This window comes from Rhinichthys klamathensis, unplaced genomic scaffold (genome assembly GCF_029890125.1).
Source record: "Rhinichthys klamathensis goyatoka isolate OS25496 unplaced genomic scaffold, OSU_Roscu_1.1 h1tg000299l_1, whole genome shotgun sequence".
Taxonomy (NCBI): Eukaryota; Metazoa; Chordata; class Actinopteri; order Cypriniformes; family Leuciscidae; genus Rhinichthys; species Rhinichthys klamathensis.
The window spans coordinates 66,109-88,588 of record NW_026606818.1 but is presented as its reverse complement, the minus strand read 5'-3'; the positions used below and the strand labels follow the sequence as shown (position 1 = coordinate 88,588).

The 22,480-nt window shown below is 39.9% G+C and overlaps 2 protein-coding genes across 3 annotated transcripts in view; one reads left to right on the top strand and one right to left on the bottom strand.

Moving 5' to 3' along the window:
• rasgrp4 (RAS guanyl releasing protein 4) overlaps window positions 1-883 on the top strand; it is a 28,943-nt gene extending 28,060 nt beyond the window's left edge. Inside the window, exon 17 of one of the 2 annotated variants that reach the window (XM_056270214.1) lies at window positions 130-883. In XM_056270214.1, coding sequence (XP_056126189.1) covers window positions 130-240 — 111 coding nt within the window. In that variant the 3' untranslated portion in view covers window positions 241-883. The remainder of the gene's footprint in view (window positions 1-129) is intronic. The other variant, XM_056270213.1, reaches the window with a different exon arrangement.
• A 353-nt stretch (window positions 884-1,236) lies between these two features.
• Window positions 1,237-22,275, bottom strand: hnrnpul1 (heterogeneous nuclear ribonucleoprotein U-like 1). The gene is made up of 16 exons (XM_056270216.1): window positions 22,174-22,275; window positions 21,463-21,688; window positions 21,237-21,374; window positions 20,172-20,388; window positions 19,988-20,061; window positions 19,762-19,901; window positions 16,813-16,912; window positions 16,610-16,722; window positions 15,755-16,021; window positions 12,094-12,216; window positions 11,089-11,217; window positions 10,055-10,220; window positions 4,116-4,367; window positions 3,888-4,030; window positions 3,062-3,241; window positions 1,237-2,049 (listed from the first exon to the last, which is right to left on the bottom strand). The coding sequence occupies exons 2-16, from the start codon at window positions 21,662-21,664 to the stop codon at window positions 1,945-1,947; spliced, it is 2,349 nt and encodes a 782-aa protein (XP_056126191.1). The 5' UTR covers window positions 21,665-21,688; window positions 22,174-22,275; the 3' UTR covers window positions 1,237-1,944.
• Window positions 22,276-22,480: the final 205 nt, after the last annotated feature.

Sequence of the window (22,480 nt, the reverse complement as noted above, 5' to 3'; positions counted from 1 at the left end):
CACACAATGTTTGGTTTTATCGCATTCCTCACAGCAAACTTAAATAGATTGCATAGAAACTTAAGTTGGTACGTGAGACTGGTTAGCATACACATCTTGAGACTAACGTTACCTGCCTTATCATCCCAGAGTGCCACTCTTCCAGCAAGGGTGCGAGGTTCATCTGCCCCTAGTTCTCTCCTACAGGAGAAAATGGATGAACTGAAGCTGAACAGAGATAAACGAAAGGAGCCAGACTGAAGTAGTCTGTGCAAATGGCCGTTTGTTTGTGTGTGGTGGAACTGTTAACTACACTGGACAGAACAGACTGAAGAACATGTCCTCATCTTTCTCGCCAACTGTCTTGTTCTATTGTCTTCAACAGATTGTTCATGACGTTCATTAAATGTGATGAAATTCTACCCGGAAGGGATTTTATTTAAGGGATTACAGATGGTCCGCTTCCTCAGGGCTCTTTGAAACCCTGCCGGTGGATCCGTACAGTAAGAACTCTCTATGCACCAGCGTCAACTGCCAGCGAGGACTGGTTAAACGGACCTCGCATCTACTCAAAGGTGGACTGCGACATCATCAACCTCACTACCACTCGTATTTGTACGAGACCGATGGACTTTCTTGCCTTTCGTCACAAAGTGCGAGGTGCTTTCTGCAAGAATCGTCCGATCGAGTACAAACATCTACTGCCTTAACATTCACACTGATGGAAAATGACCAACTGTATTGGACTTGAACAGGAAGAACGTACCTCCTCTGTTAAGGGACGTGATTTCGGTGCTGATATAACACCCAGAATGCATCACTGTGCCTTATGTAATGAACAATTCACTGAGGAGACGACAAAGGGTATTATATCACTGTTTATATCAGACAATAGTCCTGTCTCAATTCATTAGTGATCGTGTCCATCTGGCGTATGGAAAAAGAGCGGGAGAGGGTCAATTAAAACGAACACTGTGGACCAATTTTGATTGTGTTTCTAACATGTTTTCTGTTAGATCATCTCCAACTTGAATGTCTGTTTTACTAAATCTTGAATTTAGGCTATAGATTTTTATTTATTGAGGAATGATAAATCTTAAGTATTTTCCATAATAAAGCACTGCCTGATGTGATTGAAATAAAAATGACAAATGACCGAAATGTTTTTTTTTTGTCCCATACGAATGAACGCTGGTTTCATTAAATTCGACATGTTGTGAGTGTGACAGCACTTTTAAACCATCAGCAGAGCCACTGTAGTGTTTTACAATTTAATTCTCAAAGCAAAAATGGATTGGACAGGACAGAACAAATAACGTCCACGAAGAACACTAAACAGTTCAGAAATAAATGCGGTAGTTTCTCAGCCAGGATAGTTATGAACACTTAAAATTGGCTTGCGTTTTCTTGCGGAAGAGAAGTTATCAACACAAAACCCTTCATCTTCTCATCTGCGATGCCAATGAGTATCTAAAACATTGAACAACTACAATTTAAACCAAAAAAAAAATCTTTACACTCACGTCTCGTGTTAAATTAAGACTTATAATAGTTATATGAAAAGCAGCTTCATTCCAAATTAAATCAAATTTAAGCAAATCAAAACTTTGTTCAGTGTTGAAGCATTTGACAGTTTCTACACCTGCAGGCTGGTTGTGGTACTACAACATGAAGCACCTTCCAATAATAATATCTTTCACATATATTAGAAATCAGTCATGTTATGGTCCTTCATTTCAAACTCGGGGGTTGTATCTTGTATGATCATATCTGTACATTTTATACGGAGTCATTTAGTTCCAAACAATCGTTGACTTATAACAGTCTTGGTAATAAATGTGTACATGGTATGAAAGAGAAAATTAAATGATGTGGACGGACGTGTTTTAATAAGAGAAGCGTGGCATGGTGTGTGTATACGTGTGTGTGATTACAGAGGTGAGGATGTCAGAGCGTTGTTCCTGTTCACTGTGAGCCCTGCTGTCCAGAGTAGTTCCCACTCCCATATTGACTGTAGTACTGGTTCCACTGGCTCTGATTCTGATAATACTGCTGCCACTGCTGCGCATACTGGAGAAAAACATCATGCTTTAATAAAACGACAACTTTACAACAAGCTTTAGGAACTTATTTTACAGATGACAACATGTGACGTCGTACTCAAAGCCTTGTGAACACTCTTAGTGAGCATGGAGTGAACGCACCTATGGTTTTACATTTCAATCTGATCTAATAATGACAAAAGTGTTTAAACATAATAAGAAGACCTAAAATGATTATAAAATATTCAAGGAATGTTAAAAAAAAAATCTATTAACAGGATATGTGGCATGCAGACAATAATTTGAATCACTCAATCAGTTTATTATAATAAAGAACAGAAATTGCATTTACAGTGTACACACACTTCATTGTTTACACACCATTTTTAAATAAAAAAGGCAAACTTTTTATGCGTTTTGCCCGTTCATTTACATGACCACAGTGTTTTGGGGGCCTGAAAATGCAAACTTTTGAAAACGGGTTTCAAAGTGCATGTTTTTGAAAATGATAGCATTATTGTCTCTGTGTAAATTACAAAAACATGAATTTGTGAGAACGGTGACATCATGCGCACGTGTGTATTACGTGTTCGGTCTATAGGTGCGTAGTGTTTCTTTACAACTACGTTTTTGCGGATCCTTGTGAACGAAGATCGTTTTGACAATCTGTCCTTGAGAAACGCCAAATGAAAACTGTTCCGTTGTAGTACATGAATAGTTTTTAAATGGACTTCTTTCACTTTATTATAAAATTAACATTCGGGTGGAGTGCCAACAATCTGTCATATGCTTCATTATTATTAGCAGTAATAAAATTTCTCGGATATTGATTTGTACATTTTAAACCCAGAATATTAACCCCTTTGTATGATAGTTGAGAGATATTCCGAGTTTATACGATTTTACCAAGAGTAGCAGATTAGAAGCTTTTAAAACTGTTCTTTGAGGGACAAGTCAAAATGATTTTCAGCTGCCACAAAAGCTTTCACACACTGTAGCTAAAGTTGTTTTTAAATCACAGAACATTCCTTGTAACTCACCTGTTGATACTGTTGATTGTAGTTTTGCTGGTTATATGATTGCCCAGATCCTTGACTGTCATGGTAACCTTGTCCATAACCTGGATATTGGCTGTAGTTGCCATAGTTGTAGCCTTGGTTGTAGTTTCCTTGGCTATAGTTGCCCTGGTTGTAGCCTTGATTATAACCCTGATGATAACTCTAAAAGATGTTGGGGGGGAAATAGAAAGCAAAATAAAACAAAAACAACAACAAGTAGATAAATGCACACAAACATCTCATAAGGCCCCGATATACTCCCAGTAAAGTTCATTTTTGTCATTTAGCAAACATCCTGACGCCACCCACACTACTGAGACGTTTAGATGAACGTGTGTATGTGCATGCTTTTTACTTTTCAACAACATAAACACACACAAAGAACAGCAGTTAAAGGGGTCCGATTATGCCCTTTTAAGAAGTCTTGATTTTGGGATGTAGTAGAGTATGCTTTTATGCTTGATTGTTTAAAAATCACATTATGTTTCACATATTTTACATTATTAAAGCACCTCTCTCCCAGTCTGGCCCAAACGAATCATTTCGAAGAAGCCCCTCCTTTCAAAATACGAAATGTGCTGTGATTGGTTAGCTGGCCCAGTGTGTTGGGATTAGCAGCACGTATCGAGTGTTGGGGAAATGTCACACCCCTAACCATAACCACAAGCTCTCCTCGGATGTAAATATTAAGAGTGACGTCGATTTCAAACCAATTCAAGCCTGATTCAGACTTACAAGATGATCGTCCAGAACGGATTTCATGCACAGACATAGATTTCCCCTGGACATGGCTGTAAACATCACTCACTTGGCTATTTCCCTCTTTGCTATAGGAGCCGTAGCGGTTATTACTGTGGGTTCCTTCAGACTGATGTCTGCTGCTGTATCCATCTCGCCCGTCTCTGTAATTTCCTCCCCAGCGGCTCTGACTGTAACCATCGCGGTTATAACCTGACAAAGCACAGAGCAAGATGACAAAAACACAAATGACAGAATTGTTGACTAAGTGATCATGACACCCATAAGGTCGCTCCACCTCCCCTATAGCCTCCTGCAGGAGCTCCTCTGTTCCGGTGGTCTCCTCTTGATCCTCCGTGGTTGTCGTACTGCTGGTGGCTGCTTTCACGTCTCCGGGATCCCCAGCTGTCCATGCGTTTCTCAGGAGGAGGCCCGGCCTTACGACCCTCCTCATTGTACCGTTTCACCAGCTCCTCTGCCTCAACTTTCTGAAGCTCAACAAAGATCACCTCATCCAGGAAGTCTCCAACCTCTGGGAGCGCAAAGTTGGCTTTAAAGCCATGGAAAGAGGAAAGAAGGTGGGACAGATCAAACTAACAGAAAACAAAAACTTTATTCAATTCGGAACTCACAGAGAATATTGCTATGAGGATGATGGAACTTTTTTTTAAAGGTGCATTGCGCAACATTTCATGTTAAAAATACCCGTTTTTCTAACCCATACATGCTTAAACAATTGCCTGATGGGCTGAATGAGCCCTTCTCTGATCACTGCGATTGCCTCTGTAATCCTGTACAGTAAAATAAATAAGAGGGATTCGGGATGGATTTGAGACTGGGCGTGACGTCATGCGCGTTCACGCTCACCTGGCTATGTCTGGCAGGATTGTGTATTCGCCGCCATTCTCCGTATCAGCGAAGACAACTCGAGCGACAAAACTTCAGTCAACTTTTGACAAAAGTAGAAGATGGATTCTAAGAGACCGGCTTGTAGTTCATTCCGAACCCCAACGCAAACTCCACGTAAGACAAAGAAAAGAAAACGTTTGTCTAGTGCCACCAAAAGGGCCAAATTGGAGTCAGACACGTGTCGGAATAAGACGAGAGTCAACATTGGGAAGGCTTTCAACAAATGGAGAGATCTCCGGTCTGCTCTAGGGCTCAAACGGGATCCTCACGTTGGCTTTTACAAAGTAATAACTTATATTGTTCATGAACGTGTTTCCATAATAATACAATCATAAGTGGATACAGTAAACACATAAAACAGTTCAACATGGAGATAGATGGAAACAAAAACCAAAGTTTTCTACTACCCCCGTTTTACCCTCACACATAAGTGTGTAATTTACTCAAATGCCTTTCCTTTCATATATTTTAAATGACTTGCAGATTTATAACTGTATTACCTCTGAAGACATTATGACTAAACAAAAGATTTGTGCGGCTGATGCTCCTTTGGTTATGAACAGCTCGTGCTCGTGCAAGCGTGCGTGTGTGTGTGGTCCATGAGCGTGCACACCTCTGGTTGCAGTTTCGCTTGTTGCCAGAGGGGGCATAGTTCTGCAAAAACTCAGAGACTTGCGCAATGCACCTTTAAAACATTTATTTAAAAATCATGCGAGGGAGACGAACAACACTACTGCAAACCAAGAGCAACATCAAAAACACTTCTGGAACTAAACCAAAATGTGTTTATTTGGACTGGTACAATATTAGTGTGAATTATTATTTTATTGGCATTTTTAAATGTTATTGCACTGTAATACACAATGCTTGGTTAGCAGCATCTGATGTTTCATCAAGACACGCAGGTGAGAGTTCAAAAGGACCCAATCAAACTGAGGCCCTGTTTACAGCTGGTAAAGATGCGTTTACGTCGATCGGATCACAAGTAGACGACGGAGACACAAACCCGCTTACATCTGGCGTTTCAATCCGTCTCTTCTGTCCACTTTTAATCACTTCTGTCCTGATTTCTTCGAGGGGAGGCTCTATGGGTGTGTAAATGTTTGGGCTTTTTCAGATCTTTCAATCTAATGGACGAAATAAGCTCATGCAATTTACATATGAACACGACCGGACCCGACAAAAACGCACGGAGAGCATCAGCTTTAGTTTCTGCTCTGACAGCCGTAAGACCAGCCGAACGCTGTGAGTGTGTGTTAGAAACCAGGAACGGTGAGAGAACATTGTGCTTGGCACGTTTTTCATCTTCAAACCAAACTTAGGTCTCCAGCCGACAAAGTTTAAATCCCGTGTGGCTAGAGCGTTTCCCGTAGTGTTCACTCATTAGGTCAGTAGGAGGAGAGTCGGCGTCTTTTGCAAACACATTTGACCATGTAAGCGTTTACACTACCAAAGCAATCCAGTCAAATGCGTTTTTGACTACCTCTGGAAGTGGTCAATAGTGGACAAGTTTTAGACCCCGTTTACACCTGTATTTAGCGTCGTCCACTTGTGATCCGATCGACCAAAATGCATCTTAATATCAGGTGTAAACAGGGCCTGAGAACAGGGGTCCGAGAGATAAAGCCGTTTTCTATGATGATGTACCACTTCATCATAGAAAACGGCTTTATCTCTCTTCATCTCTTATATCTCTCTGTCATTAACCCTCTGGGGTCCAAGGTGTTTTGGGGTCCTTGAGATGTTTTGACATACTCTGACATTTGTGCTTTTTTCAGTTGCTTATAAACATATTACTGGCAAAGGTGTAATTACACTCTATTTAGCACACACAGGGCTACCATAATGTGTTATCAACATGTATGTACATTTTTGTATTTTTGAGAGAATTTTGTTTATGCGTGGTTATTGAAAAAACTAAAACTTAAAGTTTCTGAAATAAGGCCACAAAACACATACTAAATATGTGTCCACAAGACTTTTGACTAATGGATGTTGTTGCCTAGAGTTTTTTCTTCAAAATGATCTGAAAATCATCCTGCCTTATCATTCACATAAAACAATAGATTGGTTTAAATTTAAAAATGACACTTTTTGTTTGGAAAGGCAATATGCGCAGGGGTGTGACCTGCTGTGTTTCACACCTGAGAAGACAATGGGCCCGCATAATGAGCGCATAATGGGGCTGCATACTAATGACCCTTTCATTCAGGTGTGTCACTGAGCCACAAGAATGCAATGACAATATATATATATATATATATATATATATATATATATATATATATATATATATATATATATATATGCCTATATAATACAAAATTGGTTCACAGTTCCAATTATTTATTTATTTTTCAAATTGTGCTTGCAAATTGTATAATATCAAATGTAAAAATTTCTAGTAATTGTGCAGTTAATTATCATACTGTTTTTACTAGGGATGCACCGAATCCAGATTTGTGGGGTTCGGCCGAATACCGAATCCACTGGTTAAGATTCTGCCGAATCCGAAACCGAATACCGAATCCTACTCTCATCCTCAGTCCATTAACACAGTAAACACATTAATGAAGTAAACAAAGTTTTCATTTTATTTTATTACTGTAAATAATAAACACTACTTTTACTTTTATAACTGTAAAAAAAAAAAAAAAAAAAAAAAAAGAATAAGCAACATTATGCATTTTAACAGCGGCGATGTTGTGTAGCCTATTTAGAGTCCTTGACTCCTTGCCACCATGAGACAAATCGGCATTGCAAATTGAACATGTAGCTCGACTTGAATTGCCTTCTTTCACTGAAAGTACTGCCAAACAACACTTTTTCTGCTCACGAGTTCCATTTTCACTTTCTCACAGCCTACTGCATTCGAACGGTCCACCTACTGTAGCGAGTGGAAATAAGGTGTGTCCCCTTTAAGAACTGCGCGCCGTATGTGTCGTGCGCCTCGAACACATGCCCATGTATGCGGGTTATTTCTGTTTGATGCTCATTTTTACCTTATTTTGTTAAGTAGCGCTGTGGACGGTAGAACGTGTGACAGACAGTTACACAAGTTCGATTGTGGAATAAAGTGCGAGTTGTGAGATGCCAATCGCCTCCGTGAGTCTGTCTGGCCTCTGCAATAACTACTACAGGCTTGTTCGACTTGAACCGGCGCTGCACAGACAGATGAGTTTATGACATCAAAGTCCCGCGAGAGCAATTCAAAAGCATAAGGAGCCGTCTGCTCTCTATTCGTTCACGCGGTACTTTGATGTCATTCACTGATCGGTGACTTCGACGTAGCGCGCGTAGTGCAAGCCTAGGGTTCGGTTCGGTGGAAAAAAATTCTGAGGTTCGGCAGAAACCGAACCCCGTTAAAAAGCCCAACATTCGGCCGAATCCGAATCCTGGATTCGGTGCATCCCTAGTTTTTACAGAAAGTTTGGGAATGTATCCCAAATGTGTCACTAATAAAACACAATACAAATAATTTAAAGAGGAGGCTTATATTGAGCTTTTAAGATTTACCTAAGATTTATTTATATGTAGCCTACATATATTTTTGCTATTTTAATAAAAAGGTTACAATTACAACAACAATTAAAATTTTAACTATATTTCAAATGTAATCTTTCTTTGTATTATATACTAAAGTATACATTTTATCATACATATTTCACAGTTGCGGATTAATTAGTTTGAATATAGCTTACAATCGAACAAACACTATAATAACATCTTAGCAACAAGCTTATTTGATGTGGCAGTATTTTACAGTAAAAACGACATCTTGTCTTTCATATGTAACATATCGTTTTTCTGATTAGGACATATAAATGTTAATTTGCAGTTTAATACGTTGCTTATACAAAAATATTTTATTTCAACATATTATTTCAGTCGATTTTTACTCATCTCAGTATTGGAATATAGTTAGGTAAAAGCTGTTCATTCATTCACACACAAAAACGCGATTCAAACAGTCTTTTTGTTTACAGACACTATTCCATATCGCGATTAGCACAAAGCACTTGAAAATAAAGAATGTACCTATTTCCTCGGCTGGATCCGTTGCTCCTCCAAATGAAACTACCTGTAGCCTACTTCTGAGGTAATTTTTTCCAGGATTATTATTAAGATAGTACTATTATTCCTCACAGCATCGTAATATGAGTCTCTTTCGGTGGTTATCCAGCTGATGTGGGCGTGGATCGCCTCAGAGCATTTGTGTTTGAATAGAGCGCGCGCTCCGTGGGCGTGGTCAAATTAACTTTAATGAGCTGAGACGAGAACGACTATCATCTCTCTCTTTTCGTACAGATTACATAAAATGAGAAAAAAAATTTTTTATATAAATTACTTCATTTAAAAGAAGATAATTCAGGCTTCATGCCTGTGTGCCTGTATACCTGTTTGACTGAGTATTTGCAGAGTTACAGATGATTTTTCGGACGCGTTTCAGAATGGACTTCACTGACAGAGAGAACGCAGAACGCGCATCATGTTTATTTTTCTTTATTAGGCGAAAAGCACAACACTTTGTTTTTATTATGAGGTTCCACAAAAAAAATACAAACTTAACAGGATCGAATGATGTACAACACTTATATGTAAGATCAAAATTAACAGAGAAATTTGAGTCTCTTTTGCACTGATAAGGAAAAAAGTCAGCTGGTATCGCCGGCGAGACCGCCGACCCCAGAGAGTTAAAGGAACACTCCGACTTTTTGGGACTTTAGCCTATTCACCTTATCCCCCAGAGTTAGATAAGTCCATACATACCTTTTTCATCTCCGTGCGTGCTATAAGTCTGTTTGACGCACCCACCGCTAGCCTAGCTTAGCACAAAGACTGGATGTAAATGGTTGCAGCTAGCATACTAATCCAAATAAGTGACAAAATAACGCAAACATTTTCCTATTTACATGTTGTGATTTGTATAGTCACAGAGTGTACAAAAAACAAAGTCACATAAGACACAGACATATTTTAACCGTATAAATACTGGGAACTATATTCTCTGAAGGCGAAGCACTGCTACTTGGGCGGAGTGATAACCGCAGCACCTGAGACGCGCCGTGGTGAGGAGCAGAGAACTCCGCCCAAGTAGCAGTGCTTCGCCTTCAGAGAATATAGTTCCCAGTATTTATACGGTTAAAATATGTCTGTGTCTCATGTTACTTTGTTTTTTGTGGTGAATAAAAACCTTCATAAGGTGAATAGGCTAAAGCCCCAAAAAGTGGGAGTGTTCCTTTAAGGTTTAATTACAAAAGGCAGAAGTTTAATCAAGTGATCTTTTATCATTCCTAATGTTGTTGTTTTCCATAGCAGCGTTCTTACCTTTCATTTCTAAAACAGCATGATCGGGCACATCCTTCCCTTCCTCAGTTTGCTTTAACGTTCGCTCTTTTAAATCTTCGTCCGAGGGACAAATTACAACAGCCTTGCGTTGAAAGCCTTCGAAAGGACGCATTTTTCGTCTCTGGGCTGATCCATATACATTTGTCTAGAAAAAGGGACAAGAATGAAGCAGAAGCGGTTTATTATTTTTTCTTTTGCGTTCTGTAAAAAAGTGTTTTCCTAGAACAATATCTGGAACCCTGCAATGAAGTAAGAGTAGATTTTCTTTCTTTCCCTGATGGACTCTTACAACACCTTCACTTTTTTTTAGGGATCCTTCGGCCACGTTCACACAGCAGCAGAATACGGTTGTCATTTGAGTCCTTAATACGGTTACATTCGGTTATTTACGAGAGAGAAAACAGCATTCTATAACCAAACTGTCCATTTTCAGGACTCACAACCAGATTCTCGGAAAGCTTGCGCTGTGTGAACAGAACTGGACAACTAGTTTTCGGTCACGTCATACAGCACGAGAGAGACGCTCTGACATACTGTCCTGAAAAGCCAAGAAATTAGATTTACCACTTACCTTTGTACTGAAAAAAACCCCCCGCTACAACAACAAAAGCAACCCACAGGATAACAGACGTCTCTTTATAACCCAGGATATTTCTTTTAGAATTACCATTGCAACAAAATGTGTTTTTCTCCCTCAGAATACTTGTCTTACTACAGTCATGGGCCACTAATCATTATCAGAGAGGCTCACAGAACAATTCAACATAATTGGAAATGCAAGATAATTAAAATGCTAAAAAGAACATGTTTGATGTTCATGATGTTTTTCTGACACTTCAGTTTGTCCTTTCAATACAACATTCAATCAAAGGCTGCTGCTTCTACTCTATTATATGAAGGATAAGATGAAAGATATTTATCCAGAAAGATAAATTAATTAATTCGAAGAAGAACATGAGAGCTCCTTCACAGTTATGCTTTTGCTGGGAATCATGGGAAGGTGTTTGCTGTACCTGATCCAGGATGTAGTTTCGTTTTTTGCGGGCGGCGATCTGGATCAGTCGGTTCAGACACTGAGTGGCCTGTTGAATCAGGATATCCCAGCGTCCCGCATAGTTACGCTGGCGACGCAATCCCATCACCTACGACCATAAAAGAGAACCATGCTTTTTTTTACCCTTAAAGTGTCCCCTAAAAATGAGCTTTCAGTGAGATTTTGTTTGGGCGCAGTACCAAACTTTTTCACTAGGTCACAACCAGACTCCATTACTGCCCATATAAGGGCGCCTCCATTTCCATATGTGTTTTGAGTGATCTCAACCATTATTTCCACAATTTTCATACAATTTATGTAGTAGACATCCTATTCAGAAGTAATATGAGAAGTTTGGCAGATTTTGATATGAATTCAACCTCTAAGAAACATAAAAATAACAAGTATGTTGCGTTATAGCTTGCTGCCACATCACAAATGGTGAATCTATTTCTTTTTTTTAAACATTTAAAACATTTTCAAACATTATTTTTTTCTAAAATAATTAAATGGATGCTTTCTTTTGAACTCTTGGCATGAACACAAACTTCTACCCTTCTTTCATGATTTTCATGTTCATTGCTATTTCAAAATAAAGGTCTAAACACGCCTTAGGAGTATGAAAATATTATTGTTGCAAATTGATAAATTACGGCTCCTCTGTAATTAATTTTTTGAAAATCAATCACCAAATATGGAAACTAGAGATTGTAAGCTTTCAAATGATATATAGTTTGTCAAGATTAGTTTAGGTTTAGTATAGGATATTACTGTTTTAAAAATGTAATGGATTTGGGCCCACCGGTGGGCCGGTGACACTTAAGATTTTTTTTTTAAAGCAATATACACTACCGTTTAGAAGTATGAAAAATATATACATGTATAAATTTGCACACAAAAAAAAAAAAGTCTGTTCCAGTCAAAAACATGACATCTTTTCTCCAATGTGTGAACCATAAAACACATTTAAACCTGCTGATCCTACCTTCATTTTCTCCATGATGGCGTTTGTGCCCAGGATGTTAAACTTCTTCTCTGGGTTCATTTCTGCATGCTTAGACGCCCATGTGGTTTTACCGCAAGCAGGAAGACCGACCATCATCAGGACCTACAGAAAACAGCCATATACTCTTGATTATACATCTTTATTTGAGACCATATTCACTAATGTTCAAGTTTAGGGACAGCCAGATATTTCAGTTTTTGAAAGAAGTCTCTTATACTCAGAGGCTGCATCTATTTGATCAAAAATACAGTAAAAACCACAATTTTGAGAAATATCACAATTAAAAAAATATTTTTCTATTTGAAAATATTTTAAAATGCAATTTATTCCTGTGATCTTAGCTGAATTTTCAGCATCATTACTCCAGTCTTCAGTGTCACATGATCCTTCAGAAATCACTCTAGTATGATGATAATAAACATTTCTGATTATCAATGTTGAAAACAGTTGTGCTTCTTAATATTGCTGTGGAAACCGTGATACTTTATTATGTTTTTCAGGATTCTTTGATGAATAGAAAGTTCCAAAGAGCAGCATTAATTTAAGATCTTTTGTAACACTAAATGTATTTACTGTCTCCTTTGATCTATTTAATGTACTTTTGCTGAATAAAAGTATTCATTTCTTTAAAAAAAAAAAAATCTTAGTGACCCCAAACTTTTGAACAGTAGTGTATCTATGTACTGTAAAATGTCAAATCAGACAATGTTTGTCTTAAAGATGTTATACAATGATACAAAAGCTTCCCTGCAAAGATAAAGTAAAACATAAAATCTAATGGTCACAAGACCTGTTGAAGGGTCGGACTTATTTTATATTACAAATATATAACCTCTTATATTATATAACAAAAAGGAATCGTAGTTTCTTAAATCTATTGTATTTCTACAGGTTATACCATCATGGCCAATGTCTGTGTCTGATACCTGAGAAGTGAGGAGTGTCTGACCCATGTCAGGAATATAGTAACAGTGTTTATTTATTTAGCCTGGCGAATGTGTACAAACAACTGTGCCTAGGGTCATGAAGGTCAATAACGCACCAAAGTGTCATTGTGTCATTGTCAACAAACTCTTGCTTGCATGTACTGTACATTATGTTCATTTTTTGTTCTCCTTTGTCGTTCGTCATCTTTGCTTTATTTTTCCCACAGCATTATTTTACTTGGCTTCAGCTATGATAAAGAGTCATCCACTCTTGCATTTTGTGGGCAGAACAATGAAGGGAGGGGTGTGTTTGTTTGGGTTGATTTCAAATATCAACAGTTTTTCTCAGAAATCACTCACTGCACCTATACTGGTGTTTCTGTATCCAAAATTAGTTTGAGGCTGGATACTCTTACTTTCTACAACCTTAGGAAGTGTGGAGAGCTCTGACTTCAGTGAACTCTCTGTCAACTTCAGATTTTCATTAAAGGGTTAGTTCACCCAAAAATTATGTCATTAATGACTCCCCCTCATGTCGTCCCAAGCCCGTAAGACCTCCGTTCATCTTCAGAACACAGTTTAAGATATTTTAGATTTAGTCCGAGAGCTTTCTGTCCCTCCATTGTAAATGTATGTACGGTATCCTGTCCTTGTCCAGAAAGGAAATAAAGACATCATCAAAGTAGTCCATGTGACATCAGGGGGTTAGTTAGAGTGTGTTGAAGCATCGAAAATACATTTTGGTCCAAAAATAACAAAAAACTTCGACTTTATTCAGCATTGTATTGTCTTCCGGTTCTGTTGTGGATCCGCGTTCACGAGTCCGCAGTGACGCTGCTGACGTGTGTCTGGTGTGTGTGTGTGTGTGTGTGTGTGTATTCCGGTTCTGTTGTGGATCCGCGTTCAGTGACGCCGCTGACGTAAGACGCTGCTGACGTGTGTCTGGTGTGTGTGTGTGTGTGTGTGTATTCGGGTTCTGTTGTGGATCCGCGTTCAGTGCCGCTGCTGACGTAAGACGCTGCTGACGTGTGTCTGGTGTGTGTGTGTGTGTGTGTGTGTGTGTGTATTCTGGTTCTGTTGTGGATCCGCGTTCAGTGCCGCCGCTGACGTAAGACGCTGCTGACGTGTGTCTGGTGTGTGTGTGTGTGTGTGTGTATTCTGGTTCTGTTGTGGATCCGCGTTCAGTGCCGCTGCTGACGTAAGACGCTGCTGACGTGTGTCTGGTGTGTGTGTGTGTGTGTGTGTATTCTGGTTCTGTTGTGGATCCGCGTTCAGTGCCGCTGCTGACGTAAGACGCTGCTGACGTGTGTCTGGTGTGTGTGTGTGTGTGTGTATTCTGGTTCTGTTGTGGATCCGCGTTCAGTGCCGCTGCTGACGTAAGACGCTGCTGACGTGTGTCTGGTGTGTGTGTGTGTGTGTGTGTATTCTGGTTCTGTTGTGGATCCGCGTTCAGTGCCGCTGCTGACGTAAGACGCTGCTGACGTGTCTCTGGTGTGTGTGTGTGTGTGTGTGTGTGTGTATTCGGGTTCTGTTGTGGATCCGCGTTCAGTGCCGCTGCTGACGTAAGACGCTGCTGACGTGTGTCTGGTGTGTGTGTGTGTGTGTGTGTGTGTATTCGGGTTGTGGATCCGCGTTCAGTGCCGCTGCTGACGTAAGACGCTGCTGACGTGTGTCTGGTGTGTGTGTGTGTGTGTGTGTATTCTGGTTCTGTTGTGGATCCGCGTTCAGTGCCGCTGCTGACGTAAGACGCTGCTGACGTGTCTCTGGTGTGTGTGTGTGTGTGTGTGTGTATTCGGGTTCTGTTGTGGATCCGCGTTCAGTGCCGCCGCTGACGTAAGACGCTGCTGACGTGTGTCTGGTGTGTGTGTGTGTGTTTGTGTGTGTGTATTCTGGTTCTGTTGTGGATCCACGTTCAGTGCCGCTGCTGACGTAAGACGCTGCTGACGTGTCTCTGGTGTGTGTGTGTGTGTGTGTGTATTCGGGTTCTGTTGTGGATCCGCGTTCAGTGCCGCTGCTGACGTGTGTCTGGTGTGTGTGTGTGTGTGTATTCTGGTTCTGTTGTGGATCCGCGTTCAGTGCCGCTGCTGACGTAAGACGCTGCTGACGTGTGTCTGGTGTGTGTGTGTGTGTGTGTATTCGGGTTCTGTTGTGGATCCGCGTTCAGTGCCGCCGCTGACGTGTGTCTGGTGTGTGTGTGTGTGTGTGTATTCGGGTTCTGTTGTGGATCCGCGTTCAGTGCCGCCGCTGACGTAAGACGCTGCTGACGTGTGTCTGGTGTGTGTGTGTGTGTGTGTATTCGGGTTCTGTTGTGGATCCGCGTTCAGTGCCGCCGCTGACGTAAGACGCTGCTGACGTGTGTCTGGTGTGTGTGTGTGTGTGTGTATTCGGGTTCTGTTGTGGATCCGCGTTCAGTGCCACTGCTGACGTAAGACGCTGCTGACGTGATGATGTCTTTATTTCCTTTCTGGACAAGGACAGGATACCGTACATACATTTTCAATGGAGGGACAGAAAGCTCTCGGACTAAATCTAAAATATCTTAAACTGTGTCCCGAAGATGAACGGAGGTCTTACGGGCTTGGGACGACATGAGGGTGAGTCATTAATGACATCATTTTCATTTTGGGTGAACTAACCCTTTAAACATATTGTTTTCTCTTTATGGGTCAAACTGTGTTCCTCAACACTGTATGGAGTGAATTAGGAGAAATTACCTCACAATCAGATTTATTGGTAGGACCAATAGTGCCTCTGACCCTGTTCTCCATGTCGACGGTCCCGATGAATGTGTACTCTTCTGGCAAAGGAAAGAAAGGTTCGTCCTGTTGGCCAAAGTTAAACTGGACAGCGCAGTTCTTCACCAGGATATGAGGATACAGCGCGCGACCAGCCAGCTCTTCTTTAGATATGTGAAATGCCACATCAAGCCACTTCCCGTTCTTTGAGAAAGCCATTTTAACCTGCTCATGGCTATCAAAGTCCTGTAAAAGACAAAAGGTTTATTCATTCAAGTAGTTTTATGTTCGTTATTTAGATTTTCTTTCATTATTCCCTCCGTTCCACAACCAAGTGAGCTGCCTGCCTACCTAAACAGCATTTTAAAGGAATAGTTCACTTAAAAATTAATATTCTGTCATCATTGACTCGCCCTCAAGTTGTTTTAAACCTGTATGAATTTCTTCTGAACACAAAGGAAGATATTTTGAATAATGTTGGTAATCAAACAGTTGATGGACCCCATTGACTTCCATTGTAAGAAAAAAAAAATACAATGGAAGTGAATGGGGTCCATCAATTGTTTGATTACAAACATTCTTCAAAATATCTTCTTTTGTGTTCAGCAGAAGACAGAAATTCCTAAAGGTTTGAAACAACTTGAGTGCGAGTAAATGATGAGAATATTCATTTTTAAGTGACTTACAGTATCATGTCATTAGCTTAGCAACATGCTAATACCACACTCAATTCCAATTCAAGTTTCCTGTGCATAATCCTTCATTGGACCAATTCACATTTAAAGTCAGCTGCCCGATTAGCAGTATACAGCAGCACTCAAGAATAGCACTCACAATATAACATCCGATGACATCGCTTTCACCAAACTTCTCTCCGTAATCTTCAAATTTGCAACTGGAAGACTTTTTCCCTGTTCCGCCATACCCATAAGAGAACGGCTCCTCCCCTGAAACATAGTCATTTCCTAACATAAGTATCAATAAAGATCATTTGTTCAACAAACCCTCAGTGTCCGAGTGAACGTGTGCTTCCTCACCCAGTTGTGTGCTGCAGGAATCTAGAGACCAGCCGACTCTCACGACGTGCGGGTCAGGCTCACTGCTGGGAAGATGCTTTACTGATACATTCTCTAGGATCTAAAAAAAAAAAAAAAAAAAAAAACTTATTCTGATTGACAACTAAATATAATACATTGTAAGAAATTATACTCTGCTCCGATCCAACTTCCACTCCAATATAGATATATTGAAATGTTCCTTCACTTAAAAGAGCTTATTTATCATAGAATTAATTCCTTACAATCTTAAAAGTATCACAGAGTCACGTTTATTACCTATAGCGTGGGAATGACAGCGGGTATTCAAGAACCATCTTGATTACAGGAACTTCAAATAAAAGTTATCACCTTAACATTTGACCGTTCTACATTGGAATGATGTACATTGTGTTTTGCACTTTGGAGTTGTGATGATGATGATGTCACCTGTTAAGCATGAGAGTTCTGCCAGTCCTGTTCTCTCTATTGTGAGTTAAAAGAATCAGTTGGGCTGATTGGATTATCATCAAGATGTGACTGAGACTGTTATGTTGATGAGGTCAGGACTGGCAAACTCCTGTACCTCCTTTACATGAGGAGGGGGAAGACGAATGTAATACAGTATAAATGTTGAGCTGATTTTATTTTCGGGATTCTGTTTGACTCCGCTGAATCCGAAGTGCTGTATGTGTTTCGTTACTACTTTACTGGAATAAACTTCATTTTTGAGATCTTCAACGTCCGAATCATTTTTTTTTCTTACAACATTTATTAAATAGTAGTCATTTTGGGGGGCATCTATAGCAGAGTGTGAGTGGCCTTTGAGGACAACATGCCCAGTGCATTATGGGTGTTGAAGTTTTCCAACTTATTTGGGAAAAGGATGACAACAGGCTTTTTTAGCCTTACTACTATTAGCCTGGTTAAAACCAGACCATTCTCAGTTGTAACGGAGTTATGGTCTGGCAAAGCGTCATAGACAAATCATTTCCAGAGGGGCGTCACCAACGGACGTCGCGGATAGACCTAAACCCAATCAGAGCGATGAAGGAGATGACGTATGCAGAGCGGCGGAGAAACATCTCCGAGTGTTGTTCTTTGCTCGGTTTTTAACAAAAAGGAAACGTTCAAATATCTTAAAACAGACGCGATGGCTGATTCGAACGAGTGATGTTCGACGGCGGCATCCATCTTTGTAATGTAGGCTACAAAATCTGCTTCAAAATCCCAGCGCTGTCATCATCGTGTAAAGCCCGCCCCAACGTTTCTGATTGGTGCCTCGATTTCGACGGATTGGAAATGAGCTTGAATGAGCTCTTTGCCAGACTAACTTTCAGAGCAAATCTAAATTTGCCGGAAGTTGTCTGGGTTTTCCCAGGCTGCTACTGTATAGGCAGCCACATAATTGAAAGCCCATTTCGCCACAGGTGAATTACCCATTTAAGTTTATTTAAAAGTTAACCATAGAGAAACAACAAAACTACACTACATTCAAAAGTGTGTGGTCAGTATGATTTAAAAGAAATTAATATGAACAGACAGTAAAGACATTTAAAATGTTACAAAATACTTCAAATAAATGCTGTTCTTCTGAACTTTCTATTCATCAAATAATCCTGAAAAAAATGTATCACTGTTTCCACAAAAATATTGAGCAACAAAATTTAATTGAGCAATAAAAAAATAATTCCTAAGCAGCAAATCTGCATTTTAGAACGATTTCTGAAGGATTGTGTGACACTAAAGACTGGAATAAGTGAATACAGGGGGAAAAAAAGACATTTTCAAATATATAAAAATAGAAAACAGTTATTTTAAAGAGTTATAATATTTCACAATATTACTGTTTTACTTTATTTTGATCAAATAAATGAGCACTAAAGACATCTTTCATTAAAGCTGCAGTCCGTAGCTTTTCCTCTTTGTCGCCATCTGTCTGTTTGAAATCTGTAACTGCAGTGATTCGCGGAATTATCATCTTTACGTAGGTTGTAAATCGGCATGAAACAGCGCGGATGAACACAGTGCTTTGAGGCGAGTGCTGCTGTCAGTCACCGCGCTGTGTGGATATAATGTCATACAGAATCACAGATTCACTTTTTGAAAGTTTGACCAACATAAGAATTTTCATAAGAAAATGTCTTCTGAACAAGTAAGAAACATCCATTTTTGTTCTGACCAACTAAGGGGGAAAAAGCATTCGACATGATAAGCTTCGTTAGATTTAATCAACGTGATTTACAGCAACCGTGCAAATTATAGCCTACTTTGTTCTCAAATTGTTCATGTTAACAACATCAGCATTGCGTGACTAATGTTAAATTTAGTGTTTTATGGTTACCTGTGTAGTTCAGAATTCATATTCTCCATAATAGCAAAACGAGAAAGGCACAACAAAGGAAACTCCATAACTGTGTGAATTAAGAAAACGTACTGTTACACGATTGAACTATTGAAATGTCTTACTTGTTCAGCAGAAAAAAGCCGTCTCTTCTTCCGTTTCGAACCCCTTCAAAACACGGAGTTCACGCACTTTTCAAAAGCCCCGCCGATGTTTAAATCCTTGTGTTCGCATGAGACGGTTTCTTTCTCTTTCTCTAGCCACCTTAAATCCGAAGTACGAAGTCTTTTGGGTTTTATAACTGCTGAATCTCCAGTTGACACTGATGATTGTTGTTTGGATCTTTCTGGATGCCATAAGTTTAATTATGTAAAGTGCTGCGAGAAAAGCCTATACATCTAAACATCTCCTCACGCGCAGTATAGCCGGCTAGCCGAAACTCCTTCTTTATGTGTACGGGTGGGACGTCATGACGCAAAGACATGCTCGAATTTTTTTTATACAATTATTTTGGATTATTTTTAACTTAAAAAAGTTACGGACAGCAGCTTTAACATGAAAAAAAAAAAAATTACCGACCCCAAACTTTTGAGCGTTATACACATTACCTTCATCTCATAGCACACGCGTCCCTTGTTTACACCATACGTGGCTCGTGCTCCAGACCACAGGTAAGCAAACCCCTCGATGGTCAACGGATATCCACTGCAGCGATCCCGAGAGACTTTGAAGTGCAAGTCACAGTTATCTGTTGAGGTTAGCAGAGAGAATTGCATTAGCATGACTATTTTAGAGATAATAATTCATGATTGAATAAAACAAGCCCTTACGTACAAGTGTCAATGGCCACTAGTGTGCCATCGAAGTCTTCCTCGTCCTCTTCAGCAGGAGGAAGAGGAGAACGGGACCTGTGAACAAACAGAAAATCACAATGTCAATCTACTTGTTAATCCGCATCAAGTCAATATCCTAATGCTGATGATATATGATTATAACAAAAGCTCTGTGGTAAACTCACCTCCTGTCTTCACGGTGTTCATAATAGCTGTAACCGTGGCTCTCATCATAGCGCCTCTTGTGGCCATGATGTGCATGTCCGTCCTGTTCAGACTTGGATTTAACAGTCTGCCGGCTCTCCAGATCTTCCCTTTCACCGTCAGGGTCAGATCGCTGCGGCTCCTGTTGCTCCGGCTTTATCTCATCTTCATTTTTCACCTTCACTGGTGCCACTTCTGCTGTGAAACAATCAATATTCAATATAAAGCACTGGTTGTCAACACTAGAGGGCCTCAGCAAGCCTCCAAAGGAAGCCTGAAGCACTGAAGACGGGGCATCTGAAGTAATGAAAGGGGGCAATGATGTATCAAAATTATCACCAGCTAGAAAAACATAAGTGATGAATGTTGATCTACTAGAGCACTGTAAGTCACTTGAATACCGATATGACTGTTTAGACTGAGGTCGCATTGCAAAACATCAGACCTGAGACCTGTATCGGATTTAGCACCACATATGGAAGTGGCAAGAAACAGATTCTAATATATATATATATATATATATATATATATATATATAAGACTTATACATATTACCATATTCCTGAGTGTATTGTTGTTACTGTGTTTACTTCCTTTTTATTCATTGTCTATAACAATTTCTTTATTTGTGAAAATATGAAAATAATATGTGAAAACAATAAGCTCAAATTATGTTTTATATCGATTCATTTTTCAGTTATTTATTTCTAATTTAGTAAATTAGAAATTATTTATCTCTGTAAAGCTGCTTTGAAACAATCTACATTGCTAAAAGCGCTATATAAATGAGGAAGACTTGACTTGACATAAATATTACGTCAAATTAATATTATATACTATATAATACAATTATATAGTAGTGTTACTTATGTGTGATGAATATTTCAGCTCTCGAAGATATCGGCGCCGGCTATCAAAAAAAAATCTATAATGGTCAAGAGGTAGAAAATATCATAAGTTTTAATTACGTGTATATGAACAAGCGAGCCAAAGTCACGAGCCAGTGGGACACATAACTCAAAATTGAGGATGAAATGCATTCTCACTCTCAGCGGTCGCCTGTTGTCCCTCCACAGTCTCAGATTTAGTTTCGCCTTCAGGGCTTTTAGGATCACCATCAGAGCCCTGTTTCTCACCGTCCATCTGCCCTGGATCAGACCGCTCGTCATTCCCAGCCTCAACACCTGTGTGACACACATGAGGTCACAAATGCATTATCATCATCATCATTAGATCAAAAGCATGCATCTTCCTGCACACAAACTCTAGTACCTGCTTCTGTCTCCTCATCACAGGTGTGTTTCTTCTCCTCCTCATCACAGGTGTGTTTCTTCTCCTCCTCCTCCAGAGCCTCCTGCAGACGCTCCACCAGATCCGCTTTAAGGCCTCGGGTCTCCATCCCTCGCTTCTGCAGCTCCTCTTTCAGCTCGTTCACCTTCAGTTTCTTCACATCCATGCTCATCATGCATGACATAACGTGGAGCCCTTGCTCCCAATCCTGCTGATGGAAGACAACTGTGATTATCTCCAGAACATCAATAATGCTTTTGCATTGCATAACCCACTGTGATTTGGAATATGTTAGCTAGTTTTGAGCTACTGGTCACTAAAAAACCTAATGACCAGCTCAGACTAGCAAGACACCAGTTAAAACCAACTACAACCATTTAGGATCATGTGCATTTTGCTGGTCCAAGTAGAAACCAGCTATGATTTTTTAAGCAGGGTGGGTCATTCGCACAGCTAACCGGCTAAATCACGTGCACACCTAAGTTGTGCAGTAAATACATGTGTAAACACGCGAATCTACTGTAATCCAGCAAATGCTTTCACATCTATGATGCGATATAATTAGAAATGACACATGCATTCGTCGGATTTGTCAAACTGCGGATTCTAGCTAACTGTGCTCATGTAAATGGACATTGATTTCACTAATGCAAACTCGATAATGTCAGTAAAAAAAAGTCTACATGGACTTACCAGAGGAAAAGCTGTTGTTCAGTTGAAGGAGTGTGTGCGTTGTGTAAACACAGGACCAGAACAGCGCGTGCTTCAGCACAGGTCAGCAGAAGAGAAGACTGACTGAGACTGAATGATGTCCAGTGTTTGAGTGCTGCCTCCTACCGGACACATCCGACGGCTTGCAGACATGAGAGATTCAATGTTTATGGACGGACATTCCTTTAATATTTACGTCAAGTCAAGTCAAGTCACATTTATTTATATAGCGCTTTTCACAATACAGATTGCATCAAAGCAGCTTCACAGTGATAACATGAAAGTAGTA

Excerpts from the sequence above, each read along its gene's own strand:
- hnrnpul1 (XM_056270216.1), bottom strand. The coding sequence starts at position 21,664 with ATGTCATGCATGATGAGCATGGATGTGAAGAAACTGAAGGTGAACGAG. Across the intron at positions 12,217-15,754 it reads CCAATAAATCTGATTGTGAG|GTCCTGATGATGGTCGGTCT; the intron begins GTAATTTCTCCT and ends TGTTTTCTGTAG. Across the intron at positions 10,221-11,088 it reads GAAACTACATCCTGGATCAG|ACAAATGTATATGGATCAGC; the intron begins GTACAGCAAACA and ends CCCTTTTTCTAG.